The 20,223-nt window shown below is 41.3% G+C and overlaps 1 protein-coding gene across 22 annotated transcripts in view; it reads left to right on the top strand.

Moving 5' to 3' along the window:
- Window positions 1-20,223, top strand: part of DYSF (dysferlin) — a 219,261-nt gene that overhangs the window by 173,862 nt on the left and 25,176 nt on the right. For all 22 annotated transcript variants that reach the window (XM_070476375.1, XM_070476369.1, XM_070476392.1 and 19 more), the window contains 3 exons: window positions 11,174-11,272; window positions 17,071-17,199; window positions 17,515-17,670. In XM_070476375.1, coding sequence (XP_070332476.1) covers window positions 11,174-11,272; window positions 17,071-17,199; window positions 17,515-17,670 — 384 coding nt within the window. The remainder of the gene's footprint in view (window positions 1-11,173; window positions 11,273-17,070; window positions 17,200-17,514; window positions 17,671-20,223) is intronic.

The following is a 20,223-nucleotide window of genomic DNA, read 5'->3' as shown; positions in this document are numbered from 1 at the left end:
ATGAATCAAGGCAAATTGGAAGTGGTCAAACGGGATGGCAAGAGTGAATGTTGACATTTTAGGAATCAGCAAACTAAAATGGACTGGAGTGGGTGAATCTAACTCAGATGACCATTGTATCTACCACTGCAGGCAAGAATCCCTTAGAAGAAATGGAGTAGCCATCATAGTCAACAAAAGAGTCTGAAATGCAGTACTTGGGTGCAATCTCAAAAACGACAGAATGATATCTGTCCATTTCCAAGGCAAACCATTCAATATAACAGTAATCCAAGTCTGTGCCCCGACGAGTAATGCTGAAGAAGCTGAAGTTGAATGGTTCTATGAAGACCTACAAGGCCTTCTAGAACTAACACCCAAAAGCGATGTCCTTCTCATTATAGGGGACTGAAATGCAAAAGTAGGAAGTCAAGAAACACTTGGAATAACAGCCAAATTTGGCCTTGGAGTACAGAATGAAGCAGGGCAAAGGCTAATAGAGTTTTGCCAAGAGAATGCACTGGTCATGGCAAACACCCTCTTCCAACAACACAAAGAAGACTCTACACATGGACATCACCAGATGGTCAACACTGAAATCATACTGATTATAACCTTTGCAGCCAAAGATGGAGAAGCTCTATACAGTCATCAAAAACAAAACTGAGAGCTGATTGTGGCTCAGATCATGAGCTCCTTATTGCCAAATTCAGACTTAAATTGAAGAAAGTAGGGAAAACCACTAGACCATTCAGGTATGACCTAAATCAAATCCCTTATGATTATACAGTAAAAGTGAGAAATAGATTTAAGGAACTAGACCTGATAGACAGAGTGCCTGATGAGCTATGGACGGAGGTTCATGACATTGTACAGGAGACAGGGATCAAGACCATCCCCAAGGAAAAGAAATGCAAAAAAGCAAAATGGCTGTCTGAGGAGGCCTTACAAATAGCTGTGAAAAGAAGAGAAGTGAAAAACGAAGGTGAAAAGGAAAGATATATCCATCTGAATGCAGAGTTCCAAAGACTAGCAAGGAGAGATAAGAAAGCCTTCCTCAGTGATCAGTGCAAAGAAATAGAGGAAAATAATAGAATGGAAAAGAGTAGAGATCCCTTCAAGAAAATTAGAAATACCAAGGGAATATTTCATGCAAAGATGGACTCGATAAAGGACAGAAATGGTATGGATCTAACAGAGGCAGAAGATCCTAAGAAGAGGTGGCAAGAATACACAGAAGAACTGTACAAAAAAGATCTTCACAACCCAGATAATCACAATGGTGTGATCACTCACCTAGAGCCAGACATCTTGGAAAGCAGTCAAGTGGGCCTTAGGAAGCATCACTACAAACAATGCTAGTGGAGGTGATGGAATTCCAGCTGAGCTATTTCAAATCCTAAAGGATGATGCTGTGAAAGTGCTGCACTCAATATGGCAGCAAATTTGGAAAACTCAGCAGTGGCCACAGGACTGGAAAAGGTCAGTTTTCGTTCCAGTCCCAAAGAAAGGCAATGCCAAAGAATGCTCAAACTACCACACAATTGCGCTCATCTCACACACTAGTAAAGTAAAGCTCAAAATTCTCCAAGCCAGGCTTCAGCAATATGTGAACTGTGAACTTCCAGATGTTCAAGCTGGTTTTAGAAAAGGCAGAGGAACCAGAGATCAAATTGCCAACATCTGTTGGATCATCAAAAAAGCAAGAGAGTTCCAGAAGAACATCTATTTTTGCTTTATTGACTATGCTAAAGCCTTTGACTGTGTGGATCACAATAAACTGTGGAAAATCCTGAATGAGATGGGAATATCAGACCACCTGACCTGCCTCTTGAGAAACCTGTATGCAGGTCACGAAGCAACAGTTAGAACTGGACATGGAACAACAGACTGGATCCAAATTGGGAAAGGAGTATGTCAAGGCTGTATATTGTCACCTTGCTTATTTAACTTATATGCAGAGTACATCATGAGAAACACTGGGCTATCTTGTCATCTCCTGCTGGGCTAGATGAAGCACAAGCTGGAATTAAGATTGCCGGAAGAAATATCAGTAACCTCAGATATGCAGATGACACCATCCTTATGGCAGAAAGTGAAGAACTAAAGAGCCTGTTGATGAAAGTGAAAGAGGAGAGTGAAAAAGTTGGCTTAAAGCTCAACATTCAGAAAACTAAGATCATGGCATCCAGTTCCATTACTTCATGGCAAATAGATGGGGAAACAGTGGCAGACTTTAGTTTTTTGGGCTCCAGAATCACTGCAGATGGTGACTGCAGCCATGAAATTAAAAGATGTTTACTCCTTGGAAGGAAAGTTATGACCAACCTAGACAGCATATTAAAAAAGCAGAGACATTACTTTGCCAACAAAGGTCTGTCTAGTCAAGGCTATGGCTTTTCCAGTAGTCATGTATGGATGTGACAATTGGATTATACAGGAAGGTGAGCGCTGAAGAATTGATGCTTTTGAACTGTGGTGTTGAAGACTTGAGAGTCCCTTGGTCTGCAAGGAGATCCAACCAGTCCATCCTAAAGGAGATCAGTCCTGGGTGTTCATTGGGAGATCAGTCCTGGGTGTTCATTGAAGAACTGATGTTGAAGCTGAAACTCCAATACTTTGGCCACCTGATGTGAAGAGCTGACTCATTTGAAAAGACCCTGATGCTGGGAAAGATTGAGGGCAGGAAGAGAGGAGAATGACAGAGGATGAGATGGCTGGATGGCATCACTGACTCAATAGACATGAGTTTGAGTAAACTCTGGGAGTTGGTGATGGACAGGGAGGCCTGGTGTGCTGCAGTACATGGGGTTGCAAAGAGTCAGACACAACTGAGCCACTGAACTGAACTGAACTGAAGAAAATAGTGATACAAATGAACTTACTTACAAACAGAGATTCACAGACTTAGTAAATGAACCTGTGGTTGCTGGGGAGAAATGGATAGTTAGGGAGTTTGGGATGGTCATGTACTTACTGCAATATTTCAAATGGATAACCAACAAGGGCCTATTGTATAGCACATGGAACTCTGCTCAATGTCATATGGCAGCCTGGATGGGAGGGAAGTTTGGGCAAGAACGGATACATGTATATGATTGAGTCCCTTCACTATTCACCTGAAAACTATCACAACATTGTTAATTGGCTATAGGCTAATACAAAATAAAAAATTAAAAAAACAAAAACAAAACTGTGAACTTTAGATATTTAAGAGATCTAGTCTTAATTTTGAGCAGCTCATTCATTTAAAAAGGGGAAAGATTGAAGTATATGTTAATAACAAAGCAAAAATATGAAAAAAAGTCATCAGAAATCTCTGATTCTTGCTTCCTCTTCCTCTTTTTACTTTCATCTCTTCTGTATGTAGTGTGAGAAGGGCTGAAAAGAACATCCTTTTAAATCTATGTTTTTCATGGCATATTATCTGCTTTAGGAAATTTAAAAGCCAAGGATCTAGCTTTCCCACCCCTGACTGTTTAGGCATTCATATATCCATCAAATATTTACTGGCCTCCAGATATGTGCCAGGTAATGTTCTAAGGATTAGGGACATAGTGTTAAAAAAGATAAAGATCTCTGCCATCATGGGACATAGTAAACAACAAGCTAAATAAAATATATGGAGTGAGTGTCTGATGGTGATAATTACTAGGGAGAAGAAGTGAGGAAGGGAAAATGAGAATTTCTGGGCGGGGGATCATGATTTAAAATAAGTTGAGTAAGGAGAGTGAAACAGATCATATTTAGTCAAGACTTGAAGGAGGTGATGAAGTGACCCATGGGCCCACCTATGGGAGGAATAGAGTTCCTCATGGGAGGAGCCTGAGAGTGCTGGCAAGGTTCACGGACTGGGTGGGCCACTGGGGTGGGAGCAGCATGAGTGAGGAAGAAATGGGAGGACATGAGATGCAGGAGGTGTGAGGGGCTGATCATGAGAGACTAGCTTCTTGTTGTTGTAAGGGGTTTGGCCTTATTCCGAGTGAGTTGGCAGATCATTGGAGGATTTGCTGAGAGGCGGCATGTTCCGATGTGTGTGGCTATTGTGTTGAGAACAGATTTTGGGGCAAGAGAGAAAGCAGAGAGGCTAGTTAGAAGACTGGCGATAGTCCAGGTGATGGGGGCTGGGGCATAGTGATAAGGGAGAAGTCGTCTGATTCCAAATGTGTACTGAAGGTGGCGCCAATAGGATTCGCTGGTGGATGGAATGTGGGGCACGAGGAAGAGGCCAAAGTGACTTGCGGGCTTTCGGTTCAAGCATCTGGAAGGAAGGAGTTGTACTTGCTTATTTGAGGAAGACTGTGGAAGGAGCAGGTGGGTAGGGGTGATTAGGAATTGGATTCTGGAGATGGCACATTCAAGAAGCTTATTAGATGTCCAGTTGGAGATGTTAAATAGGCAGCTGGAGTTCAGAGGAGTCATGCAGGTTGGAGACAGTCATGTTGGGTTCCTCATTGTCTATGTTATTAAAGACGCCAGACTCCAGGAGAATCCCGGGGGTTGGGAGTGGATGGGAAAGAGAGGAGGTCTGAGCATGGAGCCCTGGGCCACTCAAGTGATCAGAGCTCAGGTAACAAGGAGGAATCAGCAGAAATTGAGACGGTATGGCCAGTAGGGTGGGAGAACCGTGGCTATAATGCGCTGTAAGGCAAAGGGGATATTTTGAAGACAGAGGAGTGACTGCCTACATCAGACACTATTGCTGGTTGACTAATGAGGCTTGAGTCCTCGGTGACCTTGACAGTCATGTTTTGGTGGCGCAGAGAATGGAAAAACAAGAATTAGAGACATGTGTAGACAACTCTAGATGATTTTCTGTAAAAGCGGAAAGAAGATGAGAACCAAAAGTGGCACTGGAGAGTTTTCTTTTTAAATAATGGGAAACTAGTGTTACATATTGGAGAAGGATGTGGCAACCCACTCCAGTACTCTTGCCTGGAGAATCCCATGGATGGAGGAGCCTGGTGGGCTGCAGACCATGGGGTCGTGAAGAGTCACACACGACTGAGCGACTTCACTTTCACTTTCATGCACTGGAGAAGGAGATGGCAACCCACTCCAGTGTTCTTGCCTGGAGAATCCCAGGGACGGGGGAGCCTGGTGGGCTGCCGTCTATGGGGTCACGCAGAGTCGGACACGACTGAAGCGACTTAGCAGCAGCAGCAGCAGCAGTGTTACATATAACACCAGTGGGAATGAGCCAGGAGAAAAGGAAGTGTGATGACGAGAGGGTGAAGAAGATCACGTCCTTGAGGGGGTCAGAAGGCATGAGTGCAGGGGTGGCCTTGGGTCAGGGTGCAAGTGGAGTCACTTCATAAGCAGGAGGGAAGACAGGTGTGATGCCAGTATTGGTGTGCTTGTGGAGGGGTGGGGTGGTCTCTGCTGATGCTTCTGTTTTTAAAAGGAAGAGGAAGCAGGGTCACTGGTGCAGCGTGATGACAAGGAGGAGGTGTGAGAGGGCTGAGCAGAAAGCAGAAGATGTGGAGAGCTGTGTGTTCAGAGGAAGGAGAGCAAAGAGGAGGGAGAGCAAAGAATCAGGGAGCTCAGATGGAGTGGATGACAGCACTGGACCCCCTTGAGGCTGTGACATGAGCTTGGAGTGAGACCAGCCTCTGATTTGCTCTTTTTCAGCCGCATTGGATGTGATGGGAAAGAGCTGGGTTTAAACCTAGGTTGGGTTGGCCAGAAATACAATGGAGCAAGACAGGGCCCAGGGAATTTACAAGTGGGGGAGGGCAAAGGGGCAAAATATAAACTAGCTAGGATGTAAATTATGATTCTGCAACATGCATGATTTCTGTCAAGAATGAGGGCAATTGGAAGAGGATTTCCCTGTGGGAAGTGGGAAAAAAAAGTGTGCTTAAGGAGAACCAGCCATAGAAACCACCTGGAACTTGGAGGGAGGAGGAATTTACAGATGAGAGTTCTTGGGGAAAGTTGAGTGTGGTAAGACTTAGGTCCCATTTGGTGGTCAGTTGCTAGTTCTTCAAAATTTTTTTAAACTCTTGATTTCTGCTTTTGTTCTTCTTTTAGAGGTTATCTGCTTGTGTTTTATCATATGTTCTTTTTTTATTTTAACAGCTTTTTTTTTGAGGTAATCCACATATATACAAGCCCCTATTTAAAGTGTGCAATTTCGTGGTTTTTAGTTTATTAACAGAGTTGTGCACCCATCACCCATCATCAATATCAGAATATTTTCATTATTCCAAAAAGAAATAATGTACCCCAAGAGCAATTGTCTCTCATTTTCTCCCAACCATTTTAGTCTACTTTTTGTCTCTATGGGTTTGCTTATTCTGGACATTTCATGTAAATGAAATCATGAAATATGTGGTCTTCTGTGATTAACTTCTTTCATTTAGCATAACATTTTCAAGGTTTATCCACGTTGCATCGATCAGTTTTTCATTGCTTTTTATTATCAAATAATGTGCCATTATTTGGGTGCGTCACATTTTCTTTATTCATTGATAGACATTTGGATTGTTTCTACTTTGGGACTTTTATGAATAATGCTGCTATAAACATTCATGTATGACTTTTTGTATGGACCTAAGTTTTCATTTTTCTTCGAGGAGAATTTCTGGGTCATATGGTAACTCTCTGTCTAATCTTTTGAGGGGCTGCTACCCTGTTTTTTGAAGTGACTGCAATACTTTACATTTCTACCAGAAGTAAATGAGGGTTTTGGTTTCTCCACATCTTCATGAACACTTTTTATTATCTGACTTTTTGGTTATAGGCATCCTAGTGGTGTGAAATGTTCTTTCCTTGTGGTTTCTATTTGCATTTCCTTGGCGGCAAGGATGTTGAGCATCTCTTTATGTGCTTATTAGCCGTTTGTATAACTTCTCTTGAGGAATGTCTATTTTAATCCATGGCTCATTTTTATTGAGTTGTTTGTCTTTTGATTTTTGGACTGTATGAGTTTTCTATATATTCTGTTTACAAATCCTTTATCAGATACACACAGGCATATATTTTCTCCTGTTCTGTGAATTATCTTTTCATTTTCTTGGTGGTGTGTTTTGAAGTATCCTGTTGTTCTTTATTTTCAAAATGTTTCAGTTTTAAAATTATGTAAGGAATACATGTACACAATGAAAAATTATAAAACTTTAAGTGAAACACAAAATAAAAGAAATAAATAAAACATTTGTAATTTTATCATTCACAGATAATTGCTGTGAACATTTGGGGTTTGATCTTTTAACTAAAAAGAATTCTCATTATTCAGTTTTTAACCATTTGTAAATCTCATCAGTTGTGAATAACTTTTCATGTCAATAAACATTTTTACAACATCATTTTTTGTTGTTGTACAACATTTAATCACATGGATATACAATTTACCCCCAAAGGTTCCTTATTGTCAGATGCTTAAATTGCTTTTCCCTGTGATAAGTGTAGTAAGTCTTTATGCATATCTACTTTCTTTGAATAAATTTCTAGAATTGGAGTGAGGGATCACAGTGTAGGCACATTTTTAGGGTTAGAGAAGCATGCAGCCAGATTGCCTTCTGGAAAGATTGTGGCCAGCTATGCTTCTGCAGGCAGGGAGAGAGCCAGTCCTTGGCCGGAAGCTAACCTGCTCTACATAAAACAAACAATACTCTTGTTGGTAACTAGAGTTAGGCACTCTTCTAAGCACCTTATACATGTGACCCATTATTCCTCACAATAACTCTATCATAGGATTTTTCCATTTTACAGATGAGACACTTGAGGCACCGAGAAATTTTGTCCAAGGTCACACAGTTAGGAGTGACAGGATTTGAACACTGTGATAGCCAGACTCCTTTCTGGAAGAAAGCCAGTACTGTTAAGTACAATGCTGGCTGTTGCTTGAAGATAGTCTTTATAATGCAAAGAAAGTTTCCTTTTATTCTTAATTCATGAGAGTTTCATTTAGATATAACTGAAGAATTTAACAATGTCTCACATCCCCTTCTTTTTTGCCTATTATAGATCAGAGATTGGCAAACTTTGTCTTAAATGGCCAGATAGTAAATATTTTAGGTTTGGGGTCATAGGGGCTCCATCACAGCTACTCAGCTCTGCTGTTGAGTTCAGAGGCAGCTACAGGCAATATGTAAATGACAAAGCCAGGTGGCTGGCTGCTGGGCCATAGCTTGCAAATTTCTATTATAGATGATCGGGTTTGGGTTTTCTCTCCTTGCTTATTGACACTGAGTCACTCCTGCATTCTGGAATAATCCAGCCTGACCATGCCAGATGTACTGCTGCAATCTAGTCATTAGTATTTTTCTCTAGGAGCTTTACCTGGTGATTCAGGAAAGGAACTGATTTTGTGTGTGTGTGTGTGTGTGTGTGTGTGTGTGTGTGTGTGTATGTGTCCTGGTCAGCCCTCACAAAATGAATGGGGGAAACTTCATCTTTTTTCTCTGCTATGCAGTGGTCATTTTTTCTTTGAAAGACTGATAGAAACTGCCTCCAAAGAAACCATCTTGGTCTGAAGTTTTGGAGGTAGTTCTCTGATATCTCTTCCACTTGCAAAAAGTTATCTCTTCATATTTCCTGTTACATTTGAATCAATTTTGGCAGTTTGTATATTTTTTAGAAAGTTACCTACTTCATCTAGATTTTCCAAGATTTTTCCACTGACTTGGGTGTAGCAAATCTCTTAATATTTTTATTCTCTCCATAATATCTTTTTATTTGATCTTATTCCTAATGTTGTACCTACTTTTTAACATTAGATTTGATAAATAATCTAATGTTTATTTTGTTGGTTTTTTTGAAAGTTTGCTCTGGGATTTGATTATCAGTTACAATATTCTCCATAATTCTATTCATCAAATTGTGATCTTCCTATTTTCCTTTTTCTAGCTTTTTAAATTATCAGATTATTTATTTTCATTCTTTTTGTATAAGAGCAAGAATATTTAAGACTGAATTTTCCTTTGAGTACAGACTTGGCTACTAAATTTTAAGGCATAGCCCTCTTACTCTTGGTATTTTCTAAGGACCTGTGATTTTAGTTTTGTTTTTTCGTTTGACTCAGAAAAGCTTTAAGAATACATCTTTAAATTTCTAGAAGGTTGGGATTTTTGAGTTTCTCATTCGTTTCTAGTTTTATTATTACATTGAGATCAGAGAGTGTGACTGATAATGGATTTATTCTTTGGACTTTATTGACATTTACTTTGTGGCTTTTAATTTTTTCGAAGTGCTCCAATGGTACTGGAAAAGAAGGTATAAGTTCCGTTTTTAGAATCCATGGTGTTTGTCTATTTAAATGACACTGTTAATCATATTACTCAGATTCTCTGTTTCCATATTCTTCTTTTAAAAAATTTACTTGGTTTTTCAAGACTGAGGGAAATGTAATAACTTTCCCACAACTGTGGTGTTGCTGTCATTTCTTTGTACAAAACACACTGGTTGTTGCCTGTTTATGCCTGTCTCTGAGCCTGAGTCATAAAGGCAAATCTTGAAGTATCTGATCTTGGGGAGAAAAGAAAGACTTGGGAGGAAGCTAACGTGAATTCCATTCTAACCATTCCTACCTCTGTGTACATATTTGCCTGTGTGTTAGCCTGTGTACTTTGTGGTGTGGGGGGTATATGTGCATTTCAGCATATATGTCTCTTGGGCATGAGTGTGTAAATATGTTCTTTCATGTGTCAGTGATTGTATGAGTTTGATATGTGTGTCTCTTTATGTTTATTCATCCATCACATCTTTTATTCAAATTGGACTTAAAACATCAGGACTGGTGTCTGCCTTGCTGGCTTTTTTGAGAGTGGTTACAACTCTGAAAGCTCTGCTATGCTGTGTCTTAACCCATCTGAACCTCTTTCCCCTCTCTGGCTGCAGAAGATCCTTCTGGTAAGTTGGTCAGACACACTCTCTGTAGACTCAGCGTTGCTCTGGCGTCCACTAGTGTTGTATGTCTGGGTACCACATTCTGGCCACACAGGCGACGTTAGGGCCGTACTTCCAGAGTGGGTCAAGACTCTGAGCACCTCACTTCACCCTCTCTCCACTGACCTGTTCAAGTTCCATTGGCCTGCCTCCAGCTCGGGTCACCCTTAATAACCTAGAGCTTGATGGGCTAGGCATTGGTTTAAAGGGAGCACCAGCATTCCCCTAAACTCCTGATGGGATTCAGTTCATTTTACAGAATCGGAGCAGGCTCCTGGGAGATCCCTTAGTTGACCGCCTCACACAGAGGAGGAACGCAGGCCCCAGAATGGGCTTTCCTGACCCCTTGTCCAATGCCCTTCCCATGGAACTGGGTGAGCTTTCCCGGTACCGACAGCAAGACCCAGGGCCTGGGCCTGTGTGGGATTTTGGTGGAGGTCCAGGGAGAGTGACAATCCCACCTTCAGGGAACTTGCTGACTCCCTGAGCAAGGGGACACCTGGACAGAACCCAGCTGAAGGAGCATTCTAGACACATGAGCCAAGAGAGCCTGTAGACACACCACATGCAAGAGGAGTTAAAAAATGGGGCGACACCAGTGTGTGCCCCAACAGGCCTGCCCACCTTTCCCCACAAATATAAATATGTGAAGGGGCAGAGAATGTGTTGTCCCAAACTTCCTTTCTTCTCACCTCATTTCCCCCATCTAGCACAGCGTTTTTTTATATAATGGGCACTTGGCATTTGTTGAATTTTAGGGCCTTTGCCCTGATTTGACTTTGGGGGAGGCTAAGTTCTGATTTTGGAAGCTTTTACTTTGTGCTGGATTCTGGAGTTGGGGGGTCAGAATAGTTGTTTGGTGTCTGAGTTTTCCTGGGTCTACTGTAATTTTTTAATAAATAATATTTTATTGACATTTCCTCCCAAGGAGTTATCCAATTTATGGTCTGAGTTTAGCCTCAGTATACTCCTGGAATGCAAGGGGGACTGTGATGATGAGCCCACTCACAGAAAGGAAAAGAAAGGCCCCAGGAGCTTAACAGAAGCACACGGTAAAGGTGGGGCAGAGCCAGGGCGAGAACCTCTGCTACTCAACACCAAGCAGGTGTGAAGACCTTTTTCCTGACTGTGCAGTCGGCCCCTAAAGAGGCGGGGAATTCCAGTTCTCTGCTCCTCTGAACTAACCCAGCAGGAGAGACTTGTGGTCCAGGCCAGCCCATCAGTCTTGCTTGGTGTTCATCCAGAAGAACCTTGCTTGGCAAGTTCTGTTTCTGAAAGTGTTTCTCTTTTTCTACCCACTCAGGAGGAGGAGTTCATTGATTGGTGGAGCAAATTCTTTGCCTCAATTGGGGAGAGTGAAAAGTGTGGGTCCTACCTGGAGAAGGACTTTGACACTCTAAAGGTGAGCCCTCTCCACAACGTCCTCTTTAGTCCAGTGGTCCCTGGGCATGTGTACTGGGCGCCAGGAGTTGCAACCAAAAGATAATATACATCTATACATATACATTTGTGGGTGAAAAGATACCTGGGATCTGCTTAGCTTTCTTAAATGCTTACAAAAAGTAAGGATGAGTTATTTAGATGATGTGGGTTGCCCTCTGATAGATTTTCAAAATATTAAAAATGATCAAAGTTGCAAAATATTGAAAATGATTAAAGCTTGAAGATGAGTACTCAGGGATTTGTCATACTATTCGTCTCTTTTAAAGTTATTTGAACTTTTTTTATTATAAAAATTTTCCATGAAAATGAAAAGGAAAGTCAATGTGAGAATGTACCTCTGACTCCCCCACCTCTGCAGTTGGGATAGAAATTACCCAGCACATAGAAAACTATGGTAAACTCTGTTTCTGTGGAAAAAAAACCCCAGAGCCTCAAGAACAACACAAAACCAGGAGTGAGTCAGCCAAATTCTGGTATTTTGAGGAAATTCCACAAATATGGTTATACTTTTTAAAAGCAGGCTCCTTTTAAAAAAGATAACCAGAGGTGACTCAAAACTGCTCCTTGAAGAAAGTTATACAGTGTCCTGGAAGAGGTTTCCAGGTAAAATTCAGGATGCTCAGTTACACTGAATTTCAGATAGATAATGAATAATATTTTATTCGAATTAAAAAAAAAATTACTGAATTCGAACTTCAAATTTAAATGGGTATCCTGTATTTTTACTTGCTAAACCTGGCAGTCCTTCCTAGAGAACGAGAAGGGGAAAGATTGTCAGCCACGTGAGAAAACCCGAAGGAGCTCCCTAAAGGGGACTGGATGAAGGGAGCTTGAGGCTCGTTGAAGTGGTGGGTGGCCACGCTGGAAGGCCGTCTCACGGGGTGCCAAGGGCCGCCTCCGGCACACTGGAGGCCCCTGTGTGCTTGTGCCTGGAGACCTGGGGCAGAGATGAGCCTCAGGCACCAGCGGTCAGAAGGCTCAGGCCTTCCCAGGCAGCAAGTTCTTTGTCGACTTGGTAGGTGGGTGTACGAGGCTGGGCAAAGAGACAGAACTATTTGTGTACCAGGAAGAAGGTCCGACACATTAAGTCTGGCATGTGGTCCTGTGGCCTTGCCAAAAGATTGAGAAAAGCCAAGTAAGAATGAGGACTCCTGCTGGGGTGGCCCATGGCCCAGGCACCCTCACTACTTCCTCTGGCACCCAGCCCACCTGCTTGACTTCTCTGAGGAGATCTCTGGCAGTTTCCAAGTGAAAATGGGTTATTTAAAAACAAAAGGCATTCAACCTGTTTCTGGGGGGGGAAGGCAGACCTGGAAGAAACACTGATCCTTTGGGGATTGTCAACCACCACCAGCAATATGGGTCTTTGAAAAATAGCATGTAGCACTATGGAGAGAATGGAGTACACAATGGGTAGGGGAAAAAAAATCATATTTTGGAAATCACTTATCATAGAGGGGAAAAGACAACTTATGGTCTTAATAGGGGAAGACAGAAAACAAAAGCTACAGCAAGAAAGCATAGAAGAAAATAAATCATAGAAAAACACAACAGAAAAAGGATAAATGTTAGTTTTCCTATAAATAAAAATGGGCTACACTCTTTGACTAAGTGCTAAGGACTCTTAGACTACAGCAAAAGTAAAATTTCATTATACTACCTTTAAAGATGCTGCTAAGGCAATACAATTTAGAATAGCTAGAAAAGCAAATATTTTGGCAAACAAAATAAGTGCAAAGAAAGGGGAAACAAATTGAAACTAAAGTCAAAAGCAAAGGAAGTAAAATAGAGTGTTTTGTATAAATAAAAGATGTACATCTCAGTGCAAAAACTCCAAATATTAATGTATGGAACATTAAAGCTTAGAAATCCTTAAAGCAAAAGTGGATAGGGATATATAAAGTAATAAATGAAAGTATGAAATTGAAAAAATTAAAGTTGCAGTGGGATTTTAATGTACCTTTATCTTAGACAGATGAAACAGGCAGTAAATAAGGAAATGAAAGATATGAATAACAAGGCAAACATTTTTCAAGCTACACCAAGTAGCTTTAAAATAGAGAATAAAAATAATTAAAAATGAGAAAATACCTTTTTCCTAATGCTCAGAGAACACTTACAAAACTTGATCACATATTAGTTTGGTAATAAGTTACCCAAAACAGAAATCATACAAGACAGATTTAAATGCAATAAAATGAGAAATTAATAACAAAAGTTTAAACAAAAAGACCAACCACTTGGAAATTTAAAAAATATTTTATTGGGACTTCCAGTATGAACATGGCTGCATAAGTCAGCATTTTTCCCTTTTTCTCTTGGAAATCATTCAAACCCACAAACTTCATTTTCAGTAAAAGTTGGAAACAAATAAAACCCGCAGACTCCAAAATACATGTAAGGGCCGTCCAGAGGCAACTGAGATTGGGTGGAAGCCACTCGGCCGTAAATGAAGAGAAGATGCACGAAAATGATGAAAGGTCGTGGTGGTAGCAGACTTCAGAAAACCTCATACTCCCTAATGAGAGAATGCTGATAATTATTTAAGACAGCCTTTATGGATTCATGGGGACTTATTATCTATTCTCTTTACTTTTGTGTGTGCTTGAAAGTTTTCATGATAGTTAAAAATATGATTCCTGAAATTGAAGTTTTACTGTAAAATATAAAAATTATATTCTTTGTTCACAACAATGGACATGGGAAATTTGGAGACAGGTTCAGGCTGTTGGCAAAAGCCTCTTAGATCTGGCATGGTTCAGAGAAATAAAGAAGGTGAAGTTACAGAAGAATCACATGGATGAGCCATATTAATAGGGAACAGCCTGCCTCTGTTGTGGGAACTAAGGAGATAACTGGTCTAAAAATTAAACACATTTAGTGAAAAATTCAACACATTTAGTGACAAGCAAGAAGAAAAGATATGCTACAGAATTAATTTAAAAATACTAAGGAAAAAAGAGAAGAAAATGTAAAACAAAACTTAACCAAAAGAAGAGGATGCATACCCACCAGAAAAGTTTCTCCAAGGAGCAGATGAGATGAAAGACTTTGCTGTGAACTTTTTAGAAATAGGGCAGTGTGAACGCAAGCAAAAATGAAAGAACTCAAGGGATGATGAGATGAGAAGAGCTGAAATGTGAGCAAGTAGGATTCAGGAAAGAAGAAAACTTGAAATTGGAAGGAGCACAGGGCAAAATGGCCACATTGAAAAACACAGGAAAGGGTACAGGGGAAAGAATGAAATGGAAATAAATAATTATAAAAGGATGAAGAGAAAATGACAAATATTAGTAGTCAGGGAAATATTAGTAGTCATTTGCATAATTGGAGTCTCTGAGGAGGACAACCAAAACAATGAAATTAGGCAAATAGTTAATAGTTTAATAAAACTTTACCAGAACTGAAAGAATACTTGAATATGCACATTAGAAGTTCTGCTATGTCAGAAAGTCAGAAAAGATTGACCCGGATCGGTCAACTCTGGGACATATCCCAGTGTAGTTACTGAACTTTAGAGATAGAGAAAAAAAAATCCTATGAATAGTCATATCTCCTCCCTTCACAAAAATTTAAATAATTAAAAAAAGGAAATAAATCAAAGTGGCTTTACTTTCTCTATGACATTTAATACTCAATGACAACAAAGCACCATGTGTAAGATCATCAGGAAAAGAAAAGGTGACCCAAAAGTTTGACATTCAGCCAAGCTGCCCTTCATGCATAACTTCTACAGACACACAGGTATGCACATTGAGGAGGCTGGTAGTATGGCTCCCAGGAGTCTGTTTCAAGGGACTCCTAGGGGATGAATTGGAGTAAAGGATGAAAGAGGATGGGATAGAGAGTAAGAACACTGATAGTAGTATTATAGACGTAAGGAGAATTGACAGATATTATTTAAAACTGGCAGATCACAAAATGTGGGAACAACCTAAGTGTCCGTTGACTGATGAATGGATAAACACAATATGGGAAACACACAATGGAATATTAGTCAGCCTTAAGAAGGAAGGAAGTTCTGACACATACTACAACACAGGTGACTCTCTAAGACATTGTGTTAAGTGAAATAAGCTAGTTGCAAAAGGATAAGCATTGTATAATTCCACTCTAGAATGCTAGAGTAATTATTTTTAAGAGTATTATTAGCCTTATTGAACCCGGTGGCTTGAAAATAGAGACACCCCTACGGCACATTTACAAACTTGACATATATACACTACTATGTATAAAATAGATGACTAATGAGAGCCTACTGTCTAGCACAGGGAAGTCTACTCCTTATTCTGTGGTGGCCTAGATGGAAGGGAGATCTAAAAAAGAGGGGATGTATGTATGACTGATTCACTTTGCTGCACAGCAGAAATGAGCACAATATTGTAAAGCAGTTATACTCCAATAAAAATGAATAAAAGCAACAAAAATTGACCATGTAATAAGCCATAAGGAAAATCTTAATAAAGTTAAAAGATGGAAGTACCACTGACAATGTTTTCTGATTATAAGGCCCTAAAATTAGAAATTAATAACAAGCTCTAAAGTCATAAAAACTTCTATCTGAAAAATTAAAAAGAAAGCAACTCTCTTTTAACAATTCTTGGTGAAAGAGAATATATAAAAAAAAATTGTGGAATATCTGGGAAGCAATGATAAAATACTATATGTTACACCTTAGTGGTTATATTTAAAGCAGTGTTCGGAGGAAGCTTATAGCCTTGAGAACTTATGTTAATTAAAACAAAAGGATGAAAACTAACTACACATCTAACTCTTAGATCAAAAAGGTAAAAATGAGACTATTATTGTGGAATGCCAAGAAAAGGAAAATGAAAACATCATACATCAAAATAAACAGGGCAATGCTAAGGCAGTAGAAAGCAGAGGCAATTTTAAGTGTTTTCCTTATTAGGAAAGAGGGATCAAAGTAATTAAAATTTCAACTGAAGAAATTAGAAGGAAAAAAAATGCTTAAAACAGTATGAAGAAGAAAATAATAAAACTAGAAGCAGAAAATAAGAAACTGGGTGTAGAATCTGCAGATATGGAGGGCCGACTATCCTGCTGGTCAGTTTCAGATATACAACTAAGCTTGCATATTAAGTGGGTTAAAATCACTATTAATTAGGTACATTTTATCATCTATATTAGAAAACCACTGCTTCATTTAAATCTAAGCACTACTCTAACAAGTAAAAATCATTGGCTGTTGAGAGGAGAGAAATTTGATCCACTGCCATTTGGACATCCTGGGCAGTCAGCATTTTGCTGACTTGTGAATTTTCTAGAGTTCTGTCTTTGATGTTCAAATAACAAGTCAGTTAACTTTTCATTTATGTGTTTGACTGTGATCTTATTCTCAAGAAATGCACCACTCATGTGCATGATGACTCTTGGGTATTTAGAGTATTGGATTAATCAGAAAACCCTGTTTTTCAATGGCGCTGAACAAATGTCTTCCCCTTTTATTTCCTTCTCCTGGTTTTCCCCCCTCTCTCTTGCTCATCTCCTCTCCATGACTTGCATCTTTTTCCTCTCCTTCTCTGCCTCTCTTCCTGGTCTCGTCTCTTACTTCCACCCACCCCCTCCAACCTGCCCTCCTCTTGGCTTTTTTCTCTAATCTGCTTCTGGTCCCCCCCCACCCCCCATTTGTCTTTCTGTCCTTTCTGTCACTTGAACTCTATCATGTTTCCTTTTTCCTTGCTGTCCTTTTTCTCTCTTTCCCTTGTCGCCCTCTCTCGTCCCCACGTGTGGCAGGTCTATGACACACCCCTGGAGAATGTGAAGGCCTTTGAGGGCCTGTCTGACTTTTGTAATACATTCAAGCTCTACCGGGGCAAGACTCAGGAGGAGACTGAAGACCCATCAGTCATTGGGGAGTTTAAGGTAAGTCCTTGAGGACATGTCTCTAGCCCAGGGGTCCCAACTATGGTGTAGCAGCGATGAGTGAAGGAGGGGCAGAAGTACTGTAGTAATATCAGCAATGAATCCTGTGCTGAGATTGGCGGCTATGTAGTGATGGAGATGGTGGTGGTGATGTTGGTGGTGCTGATGCAAAATCTGATGGGGGTGATGGGATTGCATTGGGCTTCATAATCACAGTGGTGATGACTCTGACAGACTTGAGCGTAATGGACATAGTGGTGAGTGTCTTGGTGACACTGATGATGAAAGTGAAAGCTGACCCCTCCTTCTTTTCAGGGACTCTTCAAAATTTACCCTCTCCCAGAAGACCCAGCCATCCCCTTGCCCCCGAGGCAGTTCCACCAGCTGGCTTCCCAGGGGCCCCAGGAATGCCTGGTCCGTGTCTACATTATCCGAGCGTTTGGCCTGCAGCCTAAGGATCCCAATGGGAAGGTAACCTCCCTGGAGCGCTCACCTCCCCTAGAGTAAATGGCAGGCTGGGGTATTAAGAGGCTGCAGAATTTGGATATAATCTTTGCCCCAGGGAGTTCACAGTAAGTGGGAAACCAGACAAACATGTAGAAAATTGAGGTGTTACGGTGTTGGAGTTCTATCAAGGCCAAGTGCTCCAGGAGGTCAGAAAAGGCCAGAGGTAGCACACAGCTTTGGGATAATGAGGAAGACTTCCTAGAAGGAATAGAGTTCTTAAGGACTGATGAAGTTTTCATAGGCTAGGAGGGAGAAGAAAACTGTATTTTAGGAGTTAAAAACATTGGGAAAGGTTTGGGAGCAAACTGCTTAGCATAGGTTTAGCACAAGGATAAGGCGTAAGGACAAGGGACATTGATGGTATTGGTGGGACTTTCAAGGGTGGGGTGGGAAGGCAAGAAGAAGGGATGGAACATGATGGCAACTGTACTGGCCTGGCCATGGTGGAGCCTGGGGTAGAAGGAAAAATAAATAATCTTGGTCCTGTCTTTATATAAAATCTTGATGTTTTGTTCATCATGGACTGTTGGTATTGATTTTAATTTTTAAAATATCACAATTAAAATGTTTATCTTGATTACTAAACTTTTTTGTTCTTCCCTTAAATTATATGCCTGGGTCGCCCTGACTTACTCTAATTCTGAGTGTTGAATGAAGGAATGGGATGGAGGGAGAGCCAGAGTCTGGAGCTGCAGGGAAGTGGGGACAGGGGCTGAGTGTGGCTGGGAAGAGAGAGAAAGAGGAAGAGGTGAGGCAGAGTGAGGGGCAGTGGGGCTCAGAGGGGCGAGCTAGGGTCTTCCCTTGTCCCCCTGGACAGCTGCAGGCCTAGCCTGTGTCCTAGGTTGTGGGAGGGCCCTGGTGCCCCATCCCTGCAGCCCTGCTCTTCAAGGGGAGAAAAGCTCCACTGCTCTGCTGAGAGATCACAGGGCGGGATGGAGCAGTCCCATCCCAGGCACCATCCACGGCCTCCAAGATGTGGTTGTGGTCAAGTTCCTACACCTCAGGCCTTCCTGGTGCCGAGACTGATCCAAGCACTCTGGCCCTGGCTGCTTCTGAGGCCAGTAGAGGGAATGCTGCTGCTCATAGGAGGCTGGGTTGGGCTGAAAACATCTGGCCATTTCTCTCCCTTTCTATCGGCTGAAGCAAAGGTCACAGACGGGACCCCAGCCTGGCCCAGTCACATATGTCACACGAACTGGTGTGTTTCTGGGGTTATGAGCCTGGCCCCCACCCACCCTTTCCTAAGGGGGCAGTGGACTGGGAGTGTGGAGGACTTGGGCACCCCATTTCCACTGCTGGAGCAGAGGCTCGAGGCGCGCGTTGGGGTGGTGTGCCTGATGGGGCTGCTAGCCTGGCAAGTGGCAGCTGCTTCTTGTTTTTTTGCAGGTATATTATTTTATTTATATGATGTTAGTGAACCTTTAGTCTATAGTAATAGAAATTAGTTACAAACTGGAATCAAGATAGATGGGAAAAACATTAACAACCTCAGATATGCAGATGATACCACTCTAATCACAGAAAGCGAAGAGGAATTAAAGAACCTCTTGATGAGGGTGAAAGAGGAGAGTGAAAGAGCTGCCTTAAGACTAAATATTAAAAAAATGAAGACCGTGGCATCTGGCTCCAATACTGTAGAAAAGGTGGAAGTAGTGACAGATTTCCTTTTCTTGGGCTCCAAAATCACTGCGGACAGTGACTGCAGCCGTGAAATCAGAAGACAGTTGCTTCTTGGCAGGAAAGCAATGACAAACCCAGACAGTGTGTTGAAAAACAGACATTACTCTGCTGACAATGGTCTGTATGGTCACAGCTATGGTTTTCTCAGTGGTCACATATGGATTGTTCTCTGGACAGTAAAGAAGGCAGGATGCCAAAGAATTGATGCCTTTGAACTGTGTGGTGCTGGAGAAGACTCTTGAGAGTCCCTTGGACAGCAAGGAGGTCCAACCAGTCAATCTTAAGGGAGATAAACCCTGAATATTCAATGGAAGGACTGATGCTGAAGCTGAAGCTTCAGTATTTTGGTCATCTGATGCAGACGACTCATTGGAAAAGTCCCTGATGCTGGGAAAGACTGAGGGCAGAAGCAGAAGAGAGCATCAGAGGATGAGATGGCTGGATGGCATCTCTGATGCAGTGAACATGAACTTGGGCAAACTCTGGGAGGCGGTGAGGGACAGGGAGGCCTGGCGTGCTGCCGTCTATGGGGTCACAAGGGGTTGGAAATGACTGGGTGACTGAACAGCAGCAGCAACAAGAGAAACTAGAATGGTGGTTGCTTGTGGGATAAAAGGTGGTGGGTGGAGGAATGAGGAAACTTTCTGGGGTGACTGGAATGTTCGGTGTTTTGAATCATGTGTTGGTTTGTTGGTTACACAGATACATACACACACACACACATATGCTCTAAATATACCATATGTATATCAACTATGAAATATTTCACTAATGCATATGTATGTATACTATGCATATACATAATATATATGTATATGTTACAATGTATATGTACAT

Source organism: Odocoileus virginianus, chromosome 2 (genome assembly GCF_023699985.2).
Source record: "Odocoileus virginianus isolate 20LAN1187 ecotype Illinois chromosome 2, Ovbor_1.2, whole genome shotgun sequence".
In the NCBI taxonomy this organism is placed as follows: domain Eukaryota; kingdom Metazoa; phylum Chordata; class Mammalia; order Artiodactyla; family Cervidae; genus Odocoileus; species Odocoileus virginianus.
The sequence above is the reverse complement of the archived record's forward strand: the minus strand, read 5'-3'. Positions and strand labels throughout refer to the sequence as shown.